The sequence below is a fragment of the Aspergillus ochraceoroseus genome (genome assembly GCF_002846915.1).
Source record: "Aspergillus ochraceoroseus IBT 24754 chromosome Unknown P175scaffold_4, whole genome shotgun sequence".
Classification (NCBI taxonomy): Eukaryota; Fungi; Ascomycota; class Eurotiomycetes; order Eurotiales; family Aspergillaceae; genus Aspergillus; species Aspergillus ochraceoroseus.
In genome coordinates this window covers 1,669,156-1,683,673 of record NW_024468479.1, presented here as the reverse complement: position 1 = coordinate 1,683,673, position 14,518 = coordinate 1,669,156, and the positions used below count along the sequence as shown (strand labels likewise).

Genomic DNA, 14,518 nt, shown 5'->3' with positions numbered 1-14,518 from the left:
GTTAATTGCGCCTCCTTTCATATATCTTACACACCTCATCTTGTGTAATCTTGCCTGCTTCGGTCACAGCCGTCACTTGTGTATGCTAGCTCTACTAGCAATACAGCTACGTCGCAGGTCGTGCTCTCTATTTCCATCAGCATGACTGACCGACAAGCGACTCCTAAGAGAGGAGGGGCATGGACGAAGGTGGTCATCTTCGTCTCTCTATATTTTTTACTACTCCAGTCTCTCATAGAATGGGTCCTTGTGCTCTACCTTTACGGCAATAGAAATGTAGACTCGAAGATGGCCCCGAGCTTGATTCTTGCTCTCATTGCGGTGAGACCCAACTCCTCGCCACTAAGGTTGAATTAATACTAATGGATTGTCAGTCATTTTTTACAGTACCTCTAGTAGTACTACACAGTTTCCTTGCGTGGCAATATAACAGAGTTCTTGGATCTGGAGCCCGGAAAACGATGCTACATACCATCTGCACATATATACTCCGCTTCACGATTACCGTCTGGCTAGCAGCTAGTGTGGCAGGATTAGTGGTTGCATCGCAGCAAGCTCCGTGCCTTCCTGACAGTGCATATGGAAGTTTTTGGAACGTCGGGGTCAGCTGCGCGCTCCACCGAGCAGTCGTTATCGTTTCCGTTGTATCTTTGTGAGTGACGAGGAAGCTAACGGTTGCGCACGCGTACTAATATCTACCCAGCCTCACTGTATGTCTCTATTTCTGTTCTAGGGAGCTTTGCGAGCGCCCATATGACATATCCCTACTCGGCGTATACAAACCTCAGCGATCATCTCGAGACGACAGTATCTTTTCGGCTTCTAGTTTGGATAGCGAGAGGGGCTTGAAGAATGATATCCTTTGTATCTGCCGTCGTCCCGATGTGACATACGGCCGGAATCCATACATGGCATCAAGTGATGTGAGCGAGAAGTCCGGGTGGACTCCGACCATTGAACAGCCTACCCCGATACGTCCAACATCATTCCTGCAACTCACAACGGATGCGGATTCTGGGTTGGCTGAGCATCTATCCCGAATAACCACCTCTCCTGGAGGAACCCTGCCCACCATTTATCCGTCTGGTATCTCTCGAACCCCAACCTTTGCAACTACAGGAACCATCCACGCGACTCATGATCCAGCTTTGCCTGAGCTGCCAGGCGGCTCTGACGTGGAACACCGATCAAGTCATATGAGACAGAAATCATCTGTATCGTCTCTCCGCAGATTCCTTCCCAAGGCGACCCCCGTATCTGCGCCTCTATCTGCAGACCCTCAGATCCGGGCGCTCGCTGACCCGGCCACTCATGTCCATCTCGTTGAACAAGGGCCGCAGCACGCAATTCACGATATCCAGGGACCATTCCCTTCAGTACCGGAAGTAGAGGCACCACATGTATTACCAGAGAGTATCCAACCTCCACAGCCTCCAGCCAACCCCCAAGAAGCCGCCATACTCACAAGATCAATAACCGTGAACTCCGCCGAGGCCCCTGAGGTTGTCACTCCAGAAGCCGCGCTACCAGCACCCCTCAATGTTCGCAGATCAAACACCACACATACCGCCCCTATCCCTCATACCCCTCACTTCCACCATCATCCTAACAAGGCCACACGTACACGTACACGTACACGTACAGCCTCAGTCCCGAGCTCTTGGGCTACATTACTTGAAACGAGTCGCCCAACCCGCACAGGCACCATGCGCACCCCCCGACAGCAACAATTTGAACCGGGCTATATCCCCCGTTATACCCAGAGCCAGCGCTTCCCACGTAATCGATACCCTCGCAACAGCCTCCACCGCAATATGTCCTCACTCGTCCGCGGAAACGACGTCGAGCGCCACTATCCCAGCATCCGCCGCCCACGTAGCAGCACCTGCGGTAGCAGAATAGTCCCCGCCCCGGGGCATCTCGACTGTATCCGTGAAACGGGAGCGTCAATTGATGAGCCTGCCAGCAGCGATCCATCCCGCGGGACGAATCGAACCAGCGTGCTTGGGCATTAACTAGGGTTATCTGCAGGACAGAAACCCGGTATGGACTTGGCTTGCGAACAAAAATGAGATTCCGCACAAAAAGAGATGTATAATTAGATAATTAATGGTGATAGCCTTTTACTTTATATTTTCCCTTCAATGTTCAAAATAATGTAATGCTTTCTTTTAATCCAACGTTTGCAGAGGATCAAGGATAGATGCCAATTCAAATTAAACCCCAGTAATTTCTATAAAAGAAGAAAAGGACAAGACAAGACAAGAGAAGAGAAGAGAAGAGAAGATAGACAATCCTCGAAAACGCCTCAACGACGCGTTCCATCATCCATTCAGCCATGCCAGAGGATACATTCAATCACCTAATACCTCCCTCCATACAACCGCATCCATCGAAAACAAAGTCGAGAATAACCAACCAACCTGTCCCGAAAGTTCAACGCCACATGAGTAACTCCCCACTGGATGTATTAAGAAAAAAGGATACTAGTAGGTGAGGAGGGAGGGAGCTTTTTTTTTTTTTTTTTTTTTTTTCACCTCTTAACATGCTTATATCGATAAGCTTGCCTTCTCCTCCTCCGCGCCTCTTCATCGTCACCATTCTCCTTATCCTCACCTAATTCCTTTTCACCCCAAGTCCACAGCAACGCCTTACCCATGCGTTCTCTCTCCTTGAGAAGAAGCTCGACTCGTCTCTCCCACTCTTTCTCGCGCTTCTCGACAGACTTTGCGATGCGCTGGTCCATCGCAGCGGCTGTTTCATCTTTGACTGCGATGATGGACTGGAGGCGCTTGATGTCATGGCGAAGGGAGCGGATTTCGTCACGCTCCTTGGCGAGCTCTTCTCGGGTGCGAGTTTGGTCGTCTTCTTCTTGTTGAGTGGCGCGGAGGGAGTCTAACTCGGCGCGGAGGACGGCCTCGCGCTTTTCGGAGGCGGAGAGGAGAGCGCGGAGTTTGCGGGTTGAGTCGGTGTGGGCGTTGCGTAGAGTGGAAATGGCAGTTGCGTGGGAGGTTTTGAGGTTGGTGATTTGGGCTTTGTGGGTTGCTTCGAGGGAGGATTGGGTTGTTTTGCGGGTGGTCAGCGGGGTTGGTGGTGGACTGGGCTGTTGGGTTCGGGTGGGTTCTTGTTCTTGGTTCTCTTCGGCTTGAAGATGGTGGACTGTCTCGAGGGCTTTGGTATGTTCGGTACGGAGAAGGTTGAGCTCCCGTTGGGCCTGGTCGAGGCTGGACTTGAGGTCTTCTGCTCGTTTGGCCATGCGGGTGTTTTCCGATTCTATGGACTGGATGAGAATTTGGGACTCTGCAGCTTGTTCTTGGGCGCGGGCAAGTTGGAGCTCGAGGGCTTTCTGGGCCGATGCTGTCTCGTTTGACTGTGTTCGCAGCTTGACTAGTTCCTCGTGAAGTTGCTCTGTTTCCTGGTCTCCCAGATCTTTGGATTTTGTGGGACGGCTAACATCCGTTTGCCCAAGGTCCTTGATCAGCTCGAGGATCTCAGTATATGTGTTGCCCGCGGCCTCTAAGGGCAGATCTGCTGCCATAGCCTTGAGGGCGTTCTCTTGTGCTGTGACCTGCGACTGCGCGCGGGTCAAATCAGCCTCCAGGGTGCTGTTCTTCTCTTCTAGCGGACGATTCCTGGTTTCAAGTAGAACCATTTGGTCTTCCAGGACTCGGTACTCGCGGTTTGCGCGCGAGACATCTGTTTCGAGTTTATCAATCTCTAGCTGCTGGGCGTCGATTTGGCTGCGGAGGCCGTCGATTTCTGTGTTCTTCTCTCGGAGTTGGGCCTCCTTGGCGGCCGTGACTTCTTTAAGCTTCGCCATGGTTTCATCCAAAGTCGCATCCCGCTTTTTTAGCTGTTCCTGGGTGAGATTCAGCTGTTGGCGGAGCATCGCGATTGTCTCCAAACGCTCTGCATCGATACCAGAGTGCGAATTTCGGCTTTGGAGCTCTTTTTGCATGTCGGTTATTTGCTTTTGGAGCGTGCTGAAGTCCGATACACTAATCGAGGATTTTGACACGAACGACCCGTCACTGCGGTTTGAGTGAAGCTCTTCAATAAGGGATGTTTTTTTCAGTAACTCTCCTTGTAAGTGTTTAATCTGCTCCCCGGCCGAGACCGCCTCCAAAACGCGTTTGCGGTTTTTTTCAAGCTGCTCGTCGCGGGCGTGAACGGCTTGCGTGAGTTGTTCAACCTGGCGGCGCAGATCGGCATCTTTCTGCTCTGGAGTCTTGCTGGTGGGCGATTTTAGCTTTCGAATAGATGGCGTTGCTATTGTGCTTGGTTCGTCGTCGTCGTCGTCGGGGTCTTCCTCGATGTTTTCAAGGTGGGTTACGTCTTTGGCATGACCTGGTACCCGGCGAAGCAGATGTGACGGCGTGGACATGTCGATCGGGGGTCCAAATTCACTATCTTCACCTAATTCCGCGTCGTCTTCCACTGCCGGTTGATGCGCCTCAGAGTCTACCTGCTGCGCACCCTGCTGGTTAGGTAGCTCAAGTTCCAAGTCCAGCTCTTCTTCGGGCTGTTTCCCCTCTTCTTCCTCTTCGTTCCCGAGCTCCTCATGATCCATGGTGTCGTCTTCGCCGAGTAGATATCGTTCTAAATTGGCGGTGAAATCTTCGGGGCCCCCCACGGCTGATAGGCGGTCGGCCTCTTCTTCGTCCACCTCTTCTGGTAGTTCGTTGTCATCTGGACCTTGCGCACCGGGAAATTGACTGAAATCCACAGTATATTGGGCGAGACGGGCATCGAGTTCTTGGGCCGCGCGATCAAGGGACGAGCCACGAGAGGACGGGGGGGAACGGGAAGGCGAACGGGGAGCCCTGGGACTGCTACTTGGGCTTGAGATACGGTCAGGGGAGTCAATTGGAGGAGGTTCCGATGGCGAAGGTGAGGGAGCAAGGAAATAAGGAACAGCCAAGGTGGATGCGCCGACGGTGTCGTGGGAAGTAGTGTCGGCCATGGCAGAGAATCACTGCATTATCGGGTGACAGGGGATAGAAGGGGGGCGGGGGATTTAGGAATGAGACGAGATTAATCTGGAGATAGCAATAGATAGAAAGAGAGAGAATATCTAGGATAAACAAGGTAGAGGACGTTGGGTTGAAGATGATGGAGAGGAAGATGACTTGATGTTTGGCGGTTGGAACGCGACACGAGGTGAATGCCTGGGGCTTCAGGCATCCGCATGGGTGTTGACGATATGCCGAAATAGGATTAGCGTATATTCATCGGCGAAAATGCTTCGACGTTTTCCTTTAGTATCGTTTCCATGCATACCTTTGGATTAATTTGGATTCATTGTAATATAACTTCCTGAAGAATGTAAAAAGAAAAAGAAAATACTATCCTGAAATGCTGATGTCAAGTAGTATGCATCGATGTTAGGGTGTTTGGAGTCAGTTAGGGTTTACCCCTCAATCCTCCTCGTATCAAAGAATTTGTATGTTTCCGTGTAAAGCCTCATCCCATCCTTCATACTGCAGCGTACGGATTTCAACCCTGCTTCCAACCTCAAAATGCCTCCAATCCCTTCTTACCCCCATCGCATTGTCCTCTACCATCAGACCTTATGTCCCAGTCAGGGTCCATACGTCTCTCTCCTCCCCCTGCTGCACAATAATACCGGTATCACCCATGTCATCCTCGCAGCCTTCCATCTCAACGCTCCCAACCCCAATCATATTACTCTCAATGATGATCCTCCAGAGCATCCCATGTATGACTCGCTCTGGGCTGAAGTCCCTGTGTTGCAGCGGAATGGAATCCGGGTCATGGGTATGCTGGGAGGCGCTGCGCCGGGCACCTTCTCTTGTCTGGACGGCGACCAACCTCAATTTGAGGCTTACTACGCTCCCCTCCTCGCGATGATCCGCCGTCATGGCTTGGATGGTATTGATCTGGATGTTGAAGAGCCCATGTCCATTACCGGCATTGTGCGACTCATTGACCGGCTGAAGACGGACCTGGGAGAAGGGTTCATCATCACCCTCGCCCCTGTTGCTGCTGCCCTACTAGGCATTGGTAATCTCTCTGGATTCGATTACCGTGAGCTGGAGCGTCAGCGTGCCGGTCGCATTGCCTGGTACAACACCCAGTTCTACAACGGCTGGGGTATGGCCGAAGACCCCCGCATGTATGCAGCCATCGTGTCCCAGGGTTGGTCTCCAGCTAGGGTGGTCTACGGTCTCCTAACCAATCCGGGGAATGGTTCGCGCGGGTATGTGCCCCGGGAGGTGATTGGGCCGGTTTTGGCCGTACTGGTGGAACAATTCCCGAACTTTGGTGGCGTGATGGGCTGGGAGTATTTCAACTCAATGCCGGGGGAAAGGGGAAAACCCTGGGAATGGGCAGCAGAGATGTCACTAAGCATGGGGATGAAAATGCTGGTGCAGAAAGCTCGAGACGTGTTGGTTTCCCGATTGGGGTAGTTTGAAGCTATTCAAGTCAAGATTCATGACATCATCCTCTTTTCCGCTGCTTCGCCTCAACTCAACTTCTTTCTTTTTGCTTTGCTTCTTCCTCTTTTCCCCTCCTCCCTCCCTCCCCTTGACTATTTCCAGAGTCTCTCGTAAGATGGTAACATCATGTTGACCATCACAAGCTCCACTCTTCTCCGTCTTGCCTCTTTTTTCTTTCTTCGCTGGGTAATTCTCCTTCCTCCCCCCATATGCTAATTGTTGTTGACTGATGGTCTAGATTCCTGGTCACCTCTTCCCCCCCATCATCTTCACCTCTCTTGTCATTTATCTGACCTCGATTTTCTTCTCTTCCCCTCGGAAATACAACAATGGCACGCTCAAATCCCTCCTTACGGGTGTTCCCTGTCGCCGACCGTGGGTTACGCGTCTAACTGTTTCCATCAACCTTCTCTGCGCCCTGTTCACACTGGACTTTCTCCTGCGTGGCTTTATCCTCTACCCAACGGCTGGATTGCGCTTTTCTCGAGTTGGCTATATCTCCCCCACAACGGCCAGTCTGCTTTTCCGCGAACCGGATTCAGCTCAACTCCCCTTGCTTGTTTCTTACACCGACAGCTCCGAGGGCGATAATGACGGTTCTTCCTGGATTCACGCCGCGAGCATTGATACTCTCGACGAGTCCACCGATTTCACGGCTACGATTATTTTCGACAGCCTGAAGCCCTCAACCGCTTACCGCTATGCGATTTCCAATAACCTCACAGGTTCATTCTCGACTAACCCTGCCCCGGACTCCCCTGCCACGAACCAGCTGAGCTTCTTAACTTCGAGCTGCATGAAGCCCAACTTCCCCTATGATCCCCGCCGTCATCCGCTGCGGATTCCAGGCTTGGAGACGATGATGACTGCTGCCGCCAATTCTATCCGCCGCCATCCGCCATCCTTCATGCTCTTCCTTGGCGACTTTATTTACATTGACGTTCCCCAGCGATTCGGCTCGTCTGTAGCTCACTACCGTAGCGAGTATCGCCGTGTCTACTCTTCCCCCTCCTGGGCATCTCCAGCTATTGACCTTCCCTGGATCCATACCCTCGACGACCACGAGATCGCCAACGATTGGAAGCATGGCAACACAACCCCTCCATATCCTGCTGCCATTGATCCCTATGTACACTATCACGCCTCCGTCAACCCCCGCCTCCTTTCCCCAACACTAAAACTGTAAACCCCAAATTCTCTTACACTTCCTTCACCAACGGGCCGGCAGCCTTTTTTATGGTCGACACCCGATCCTACCGTTCCCCAGACGATGAAACTATGCTGGGCAAAGCCCAGCTGGAATCCCTGCTTTCCTTTCTCGCCCGTCCTGAACCAGCGCACGTCCGGTGGAAAATTGTCTCCTCAAGCGTCCCATTTTCCCGGAACTGGCATGCAGGCACGGCTGATACGTGGGGAGGCTTCCTCTCCGAACGGGCTGTCGTGTTCGAGGCCATGCGCGCCGCCCAAAGCAACCTAGGGATCCGCGTTGTACTGCTCTCAGGCGATCGACATGAATTTGCTGCCACTCTGTTTCCCCCTCTCACTTCTTCTTCTTCTTCTTCCACGGAAACCGAGGCCGAGGTCACGGATGGCCAAGAGCTCGTCGAATTCTGCGTAGGCCCCCTCAGCATGTTCTACCTCCCCATCCGAACATACTACCAGTCCGGGCCGGATGATGTTCCGATCAAGTATCTCCCCGACGGCAACACGAAATTCGGGCTTGTCGAGATCGAAGAGGGTATGGCTGGGGGGGTTCCCAGCTCGGTCCTTACTTATTCATTGTATATTGATGAGAATGTAGTTTGGAAGTATAGGTTGAGCGTGCCGGTAGCAACCGCATCCTCGTCCGACGCACACCTGGCTCGTGCCTTACTTCCTCCTGGTGCAGTTGTCCTTGACAGTTCCGTAGAGGGGTGGCCAGATAAAATTGCCAAAGCGGCAGGTTGGAGTGTAATGAGAAAGTGAAATAGCGGGATTTTTTTTTGCTATAGAGGGGGTTGTCGTATCGAATGTAGAAAGAGAAAAAAAAAAAAAGGGGGGGGGGGGGGTAGTATTTATTCGATTTGGGAAGTAAATGAATGAATCAGACGCCGAACTCCATCCATGCTGAAGCATCTCATCTCGTCGCGTCCCAGAAAATAAATAAAGAAAAAATACAAACGAAAAGAAAATCATGTCAAGTCAATCGAATGTAACGAGAGAGAAAGTTCGAGTAGCAGAAGAAAGGGTTGGAAGAGGCGGGAAAGAACAGGATTATTATCGCCCTCGTCCTCTTCCTCCACCACCACCACCACCACCACCACCCAGACCACCCAACCCACCCATTCCACCCATTAACCCACTCATCTGGCTCATCATTCCCTGAAGATCCATGCCTCCTAGACCCGGTAATCCACCTCCACCGGCACCGCCGCCTTGACCCTGCAGCATCTGCATCATCTTCGCCATATCCCCCATACCAGGCATGCCGCCCATGCCGCCCGCCCCGCCCATAGCAGCCATACGCTTCTGCATAGCGGCAAGTTGCTGGTCCTTGTTCCCGCCCTTGAGCATGTTCTGGGCGCGCTGCATCTGCTTCTTCTGGCCGCCGACGCGCTTCGCCATCCCGGCCATCATGCGGTGCTGCGAAAGAAGATCCTCCACTTCGCGAACGGTGGTGCCGCTCCCGCAGGCAATGCGGACCATGCGGCTGGGTTGCTCGACAAAGAGCTTGCCGTCGCTGTCCAGCTCGACCTTTGTCATGCTGTCGAAGATGTAGATCATACGGCGGAGTTTCATGGAGCCGTCTTCATCGTCGAGTCCCGCTGTGAGGTTGGACAGACCGGGGATCATGCCGGAGAGTTTGGACAGGGGGCCCATTTTCATAATGGAGGTGATGTTCTCCCGGAAGTCTCGTAATGTGTAGATACCCTCGGAGATGTGCTTGTAGGTTTCCTTTGCGGCCGCGGAGTCCTTGGTGATGGCTTGCACGTGCTCGACGAGGCCGGCCATGTCGCCCATGCCTAGCAGTTTCTGGACAAAGGCCTTGGGGTCGAACCGTTCCAGGTCCATGAGATGTTCGCCTGTTCCGAGGAAGATAATCGGGGTATGGGTGGCTGCGACCGCTGAGATGGCACCTCCACCGGCGGCGTGACCATCTGTCTTGGTGATAATGATGGCTCCGAAGTCTGCAGTAGCCTTGAAGGCGGACGACTGGGCCTCCGCGGCCTGACCGATTGTGCTGTCGAGGACGAGGATCGTCTGGTCGGGCGTTACCGCGGTCTGGATTTGGGTCATCTCCGTGAATAGTTCTTCTTCTTGCTTGTGGCGACCACTCGTGTCGACGATGATGATCTCGAACCGCTCCTTCTTAAACTTGGCGACACCTTCGGCAGCAACTACGGCAGGGTCCGTTTGCGTCAGACTACCGTAGTAGGGGATCTTGGCCTTGGTCGCGTTCTGCTTCAGCTGGTCGAAAGCACCGGCACGGAAGGTATCCGCGCAGACGAGGGCAGTCTTGAACCCGCGCATCTGGTAGTGCCGAGCGAGCTTGGTACAGGTCGTTGTCTTACCGGCTCCCTGGAGACCAACGAACATGATGACATTGGACCGACCCTTCTTCGGTCGGAAAGGTTCTGCGTGAGGGTTGACGAGGGCAACGAGTTCATCAAAGACGGTCTTTTGGATGAGACGCTTCTTATTCACGGCGGCGGGGAGGGAGGAGAAGTTGACGCTGGCTTTAATGGATTTGCGGAGGGACTGAACCAGACGGACATTGACGTCGGCCGACAGCAGAGCAGCACAGATCTCTTTCAACATGTCTTCGAAGGCCTGGTTTTATTTTTTTTTTTGATATTTAGTATTTCCTAGCTATAGAGAGCCTGCAATCTGCACCCACCTTCTCATCCAAATTAGGGGACCGAGTCAAGTCATTGACGGCGGCGTTGATACGCCGCCCCAAATCCTGGAGAACCATTGTGAACGGGGTGCACTAATTCCAAATTGACGAATACAGCACCAAAGAGCGCAATCCAGATCCTGAGATGGTAGTTTGGCTGTGGTTGATGAAGTGAAGTTGAAGTTGTTCGTAGACAAAAAGAGGCCACCAGGAACTCCGTAACCAATCAGAGTCTCTCCGCTTGTTTTCCCGCCATAGCAGAAAAAAAAAAAAAAGAAAAGAAAAGAAAAGCGACGAAATCTGCAGCTTTCTTTCCCAGTTCACACCCTACATATTTCCAATTTACGTCGAATTTCAAATCAGTCATGCCCCTCACAACAAGCCAGAAGAAGAGAAAAGTCCTTGAGGGACTCCAGGGCAAAACTGGCCGTCCGAACAAAAAATTCAGGAAGCAGCGCGAGTACCACAGCAGCTCGGACGAGGCCGACGATGAGCCCACCGATTTCAAAGCAGTCAATCTGGCAGATTCCGATGAGGAGGAGGAGGAGGAGGAGGAGGTAGAGGTGAAGCCGAAGAAGGTGCAGAAAATCCAAGTCACCAAGGCTGTTGCGGAAAGCGATGACGACGAGGAGGAGGAAAATGGATCGGACTCTTCTGTCTCATCCGATGCAGACGACGACGAGTATGATATCGATTCCGACGATTCTTCACCGACTACAACAACAGGTCAGAGGACAGTCTCGAAAAGAAACGACCCTTCTGCTTTCTCGACCTCTATTTCGAAAATTCTTGCTACGAAATTACCGACCTCTGCCCGTGCGGACCCTGTGTTGTCGCGCAGTAAGGTGGCTACGCAGACCACTGCTGAGCTCGCGGATGAGAAGTTAGACCACCAGGCTCGGGCTAAGCTACGTGCAGAGAAGAAGGAGGAGCTAGATCGGGGTCGGGTTCGTGACGTTCGTGGAATCGCGACCGGACAGGCGGGTGCCGTGGCGGAAGAGGAGAAGCGACTGCGCAAGATTGCTCAGCGCGGTGTGGTGAAATTGTTCAATGCTGTCCGCGCGGCGCAGGTTCGCGGTGAGGAAGCCGCGAAAGAGGAAAGGAAGAAGGGCACAATCGGAATCGGCGAGCGAGAAAAGGCCGTCAACCAGGTCAGCAAGCAGGGATTTTTGGAATTAATCAACGGCAAGAAGGGGAAGCCGCTGAACATCGAAGAGGCTTGATTGTTTTTGTTTTTTTTTTTTTCTTCCTATCAACTTGTGCACAGGATTGGAACATATCCCCGGCGTTTCAAGGTATCATTGGAGTCAAAAGTTATGTACAGTTAGCTTACTAGATCGGTTTCCTGCCAACAAATGAATGGAGATCGCGAATACCCAATAATGCACTATGTCTATGATATTTGCAACCCCATTGCTCATTGGCAGTTGCCTGTGCACAGTAATCCTCGCCCATATCATACAAACTCCCGTTGGTGCTTTTTTCTTTCCTGTTTTATTTCTTCGCCTGGAAGTCGCTGGCCTGCAGGTTGCGAGTCATCGAAGGCAGTCGAACCACCAACCCATCTAAATCCTTGTTCATCACAACCTGACAGCCCAGTCGCGATGTCTCGGTCAGGCCAAACGCAAGATCCAGCATGTCATTCTCGTCGTCTGACGGCTCCTCCATCTTGTCAAACATATCAGGATCCTCCACGATAACATGGCACGTTGAGCACGCGCATGAACCACCGCAGGCTCCTAAATCATCCCGGGTCAGTAAACTTGAACCCTATCTATAATCATCATCATGATCAAGAGTTTCCGAACCTTCCATCTCCAGATCGTGGGCTTGCGCAATATCTAGCAAGTTATCCCCCTCCGACACCTGCAAGTCGACCCTTTCACCATCCTTGTCAATGAAAGAGACATGGATTCTAAAGGAAGATTAAAAGAATGATATCAGTCGACAAGCATGAAGTAAAACCGTCGACCTTGGGAACGACTCACTCTTCTCCAGGCTTTGGAGGCGTGATATGGCCATGCTGAACTCCTCCAGTCGCGGAGAAGCGACGCCGTGAGTCAACTCCTGTCCAGGATCGCGGCTCTCTAGAGATCAGGGTGGACCTTCTCGTAGTCACTGGAGCCCGATTAGACCCCAATACTTGTGAGGAATAGCTGAGGAATCGGGTGGATTGAGAGTGAGCAATGCGGTCGCCAGCAACTGCGTGGCGCAGGAGAGTCAACCCGGTGTTTTTCCAGAGCGACATTGGGAGAGAAATTATATAGAGAGAGGGAAATTAAAATCTACTAAATCGAGAGAATGAGAGAATGAGAGTTAAAAAAAAAAAGAGAACAGACCAAAGGGGCAAAGAATCCAAGCTAGAGTTGAAGAAAGAGCAGAAGAAGAAGAATAATCAGAGGGAGATAAAAAATCCCGAGCAAAAGCGGGAAATTCGGACTTTCCAACCCTCGACTCTTCTTCTTCTTCTTCTCTTCTCCTCCAACGCTGCACTCATTGTCTATTCCTCTCTCTCTCTCTCGTTGCCTCCACCAGGAATTTCCAAGATAATCTTTAATCATGTCCTCGCGCGAAGGACCAAATCCTCTCCGTCCCTACTATTTCCCCCCCTCACTCGGTCTCGATGCCGACGCCTCGTTTTCTTCGCCCCCCGATGCTGCGTCTTCTGCCCAAGTCTTTGGCAGCTCAGCACGCGACTTACTCCCCGATCTAGACTATTCCGAATATCTCGAGAGCTCCCCATCAGTGTCTGGCTGGGTCCGCGATGCTTTGGACCGTGCTCTGTGGCGATACACCTCTGTTCTGACTGCTCAGCCGTTCGACGTCGCGAAGACGATTCTGCAGACATATGTGGTGCCCGATGAGTCCTCCGAAGGTCAATGGGCAACGGGTGACAGGCGGAGGACGAGGACAGGCAGTCGAACGGATTCCTATGATGATATGGACGAAGATGAGGATGAGGATGTGCGTATGCCGGTCTCACCAATACAAAAAGAAAAAGAAAAAGGAGAGAGCTTGCTAACTGGGATTCAACAGGACTTTTCGTCTGACGATGAGAGCAGTTATTTCACCTCTGCAGCCCCCCGCATGTCCTCGCCGTCTGCTCGACGAACCCGAAACTCCCGCCATCGTATCACTGATCGCAGCGGGTATATCGCGTCCTCCTCATCCAAGACCTCCTCCCGACATGCCTTGGTCCTGAAGAACCCCTCCTCCCTGATGGAGGTGCTTTCCCAGCTGTGGTCCACCAGTGGGCCGACATCGCCATGGAAGGCAACCAACGCAACCTTTATCTATTCTCTACTTCTTCCAACCCTGAATACCTTCATTCGCAGTCTTCTGTCGGCCATTGTTGGACTTCCCGAGGACGACATTACACCGTCCATGGCGGCCGATATACTGACCTCGACGTCTCCGCTCACAACCCTGCTCCTGTCCTTCATTTCCTCCTCTCTATCCGCCATGCTTCTGTCGCCCATTGACACCGCTCGCACGTTTCTCATTCTAACCCCCGTCACGCACGGCCCCCGTTCGCTCCTCCGGGCAATCCGCCAGCTCCCAACCCCAAACTACTCCATTCCCCCGCACCTCATCCCAATTACCATTCTCCACTCAAGTCTACCCAGCTTGATCACGTCCAGTACCCCTCTATTCCTCAAATCGTATCTCTCTCTCGACCCTGTGCTGCACCCGTCCACTTGGAATCTTTTCACCTTCATGAGTTCCGGCATCGAGCTAGCGGTCCGGTTCCCGCTCGAGACTGTCCTCCGCCGCGCCCAGATCGCTACATTCACCTCTCCCAGCATTCGACAGAAATCTACCAGTCCCCTTCGTTCCGCAGCGACCTCCCAAGATGGAGCCCGAGAAATCGAAACCATCGTGCCCACCCCCCAAACCTACCGCGGCGTCATCGGGACAATGTGGACCATCGTGTATGAAGAGGGCGTCCAGCCTCCTCCAGAGGCTGAGCGAGCTCAAGAACTCCTCGGGAAACCCGTTACCTATCGCAAACGCCAGGGACAGGGAATTTACGGTCTCTATCGGGGCTGGAGAATCGGTATGTGGGGAATCGCTGGTATCTGGGGTGCCAGTCTGCTCGGCAATGTCGCCGTAAATGTGGAAAACGGCCCAATGCCTAGTGGAGGCCGGTTCTAACCTCCTACCCCCGTTATTGTTATTG

At 52.6% G+C, this 14,518-nt stretch overlaps 7 protein-coding genes across 7 annotated transcripts; 4 read left to right on the top strand and 3 right to left on the bottom strand.

Moving 5' to 3' along the window:
* Positions 1-141: 141 nt before the first annotated feature.
* Positions 142-2,015, top strand: P175DRAFT_0436779 (uncharacterized protein; the record flags this gene model as incomplete). The annotated part of the gene is made up of 3 exons (XM_040893823.1): positions 142-321; positions 375-652; positions 704-2,015. 3 exons carry the CDS (start codon positions 142-144, stop codon positions 2,013-2,015), a joined length of 1,770 nt encoding a protein of 589 aa, XP_040752406.1.
* Positions 2,016-2,500: 485 nt separating this feature from the next.
* P175DRAFT_0501643 (putative spindle pole body associated protein SnaD) lies at positions 2,501-5,100 on the bottom strand. The gene has a single exon (XM_040897214.1). It carries the CDS (start codon positions 4,961-4,963, stop codon positions 2,534-2,536), a length of 2,430 nt encoding a protein of 809 aa, XP_040752405.1. The 5' UTR covers positions 4,964-5,100; the 3' UTR covers positions 2,501-2,533.
* Positions 5,101-5,519: 419 nt separating this feature from the next.
* On the top strand, positions 5,520-8,426 carry P175DRAFT_0523855 (uncharacterized protein; the record flags this gene model as incomplete). Its single annotated transcript, XM_040899338.1, has 4 exons — positions 5,520-6,427; positions 6,564-6,579; positions 6,700-7,590; positions 7,758-8,426. 4 exons carry the CDS (start codon positions 5,520-5,522, stop codon positions 8,424-8,426), a joined length of 2,484 nt encoding a protein of 827 aa, XP_040752404.1.
* A 291-nt stretch (positions 8,427-8,717) lies between these two features.
* P175DRAFT_0557696 (RNA-binding signal recognition particle subunit SRP54) lies at positions 8,718-10,494 on the bottom strand (the record flags this gene model as incomplete). Its single annotated transcript, XM_040900792.1, has 2 exons — positions 10,339-10,494; positions 8,718-10,271 (listed from the first exon to the last, which is right to left on the bottom strand). The coding sequence occupies exons 1-2, from the start codon at positions 10,414-10,416 to the stop codon at positions 8,718-8,720; spliced, it is 1,632 nt and encodes a 543-aa protein (XP_040752403.1). The 5' UTR covers positions 10,417-10,494.
* Positions 10,495-10,648: 154 nt separating this feature from the next.
* Positions 10,649-11,783, top strand: P175DRAFT_0501641 (rRNA-processing protein RRP15). Its single transcript, XM_040897213.1, has one exon. It carries the CDS (start codon positions 10,704-10,706, stop codon positions 11,559-11,561), a length of 858 nt encoding a protein of 285 aa, XP_040752402.1. The 5' UTR covers positions 10,649-10,703; the 3' UTR covers positions 11,562-11,783.
* A 49-nt stretch (positions 11,784-11,832) lies between these two features.
* Positions 11,833-12,586, bottom strand: P175DRAFT_0437260 (ferredoxin family 2Fe-2S iron-sulfur cluster binding protein; the record flags this gene model as incomplete). The annotated part of the gene is made up of 3 exons (XM_040893845.1): positions 11,833-12,077; positions 12,147-12,253; positions 12,327-12,586. 3 exons carry the CDS (start codon positions 12,584-12,586, stop codon positions 11,833-11,835), a joined length of 612 nt encoding a protein of 203 aa, XP_040752401.1.
* A 311-nt stretch (positions 12,587-12,897) lies between these two features.
* On the top strand, positions 12,898-14,493 carry P175DRAFT_0437045 (mitofusin complex protein UGO1; the record flags this gene model as incomplete). The annotated part of the gene is made up of 2 exons (XM_040893836.1): positions 12,898-13,302; positions 13,375-14,493. The coding sequence occupies 2 exons, from the start codon at positions 12,898-12,900 to the stop codon at positions 14,491-14,493; spliced, it is 1,524 nt and encodes a 507-aa protein (XP_040752400.1).
* Positions 14,494-14,518: the final 25 nt, after the last annotated feature.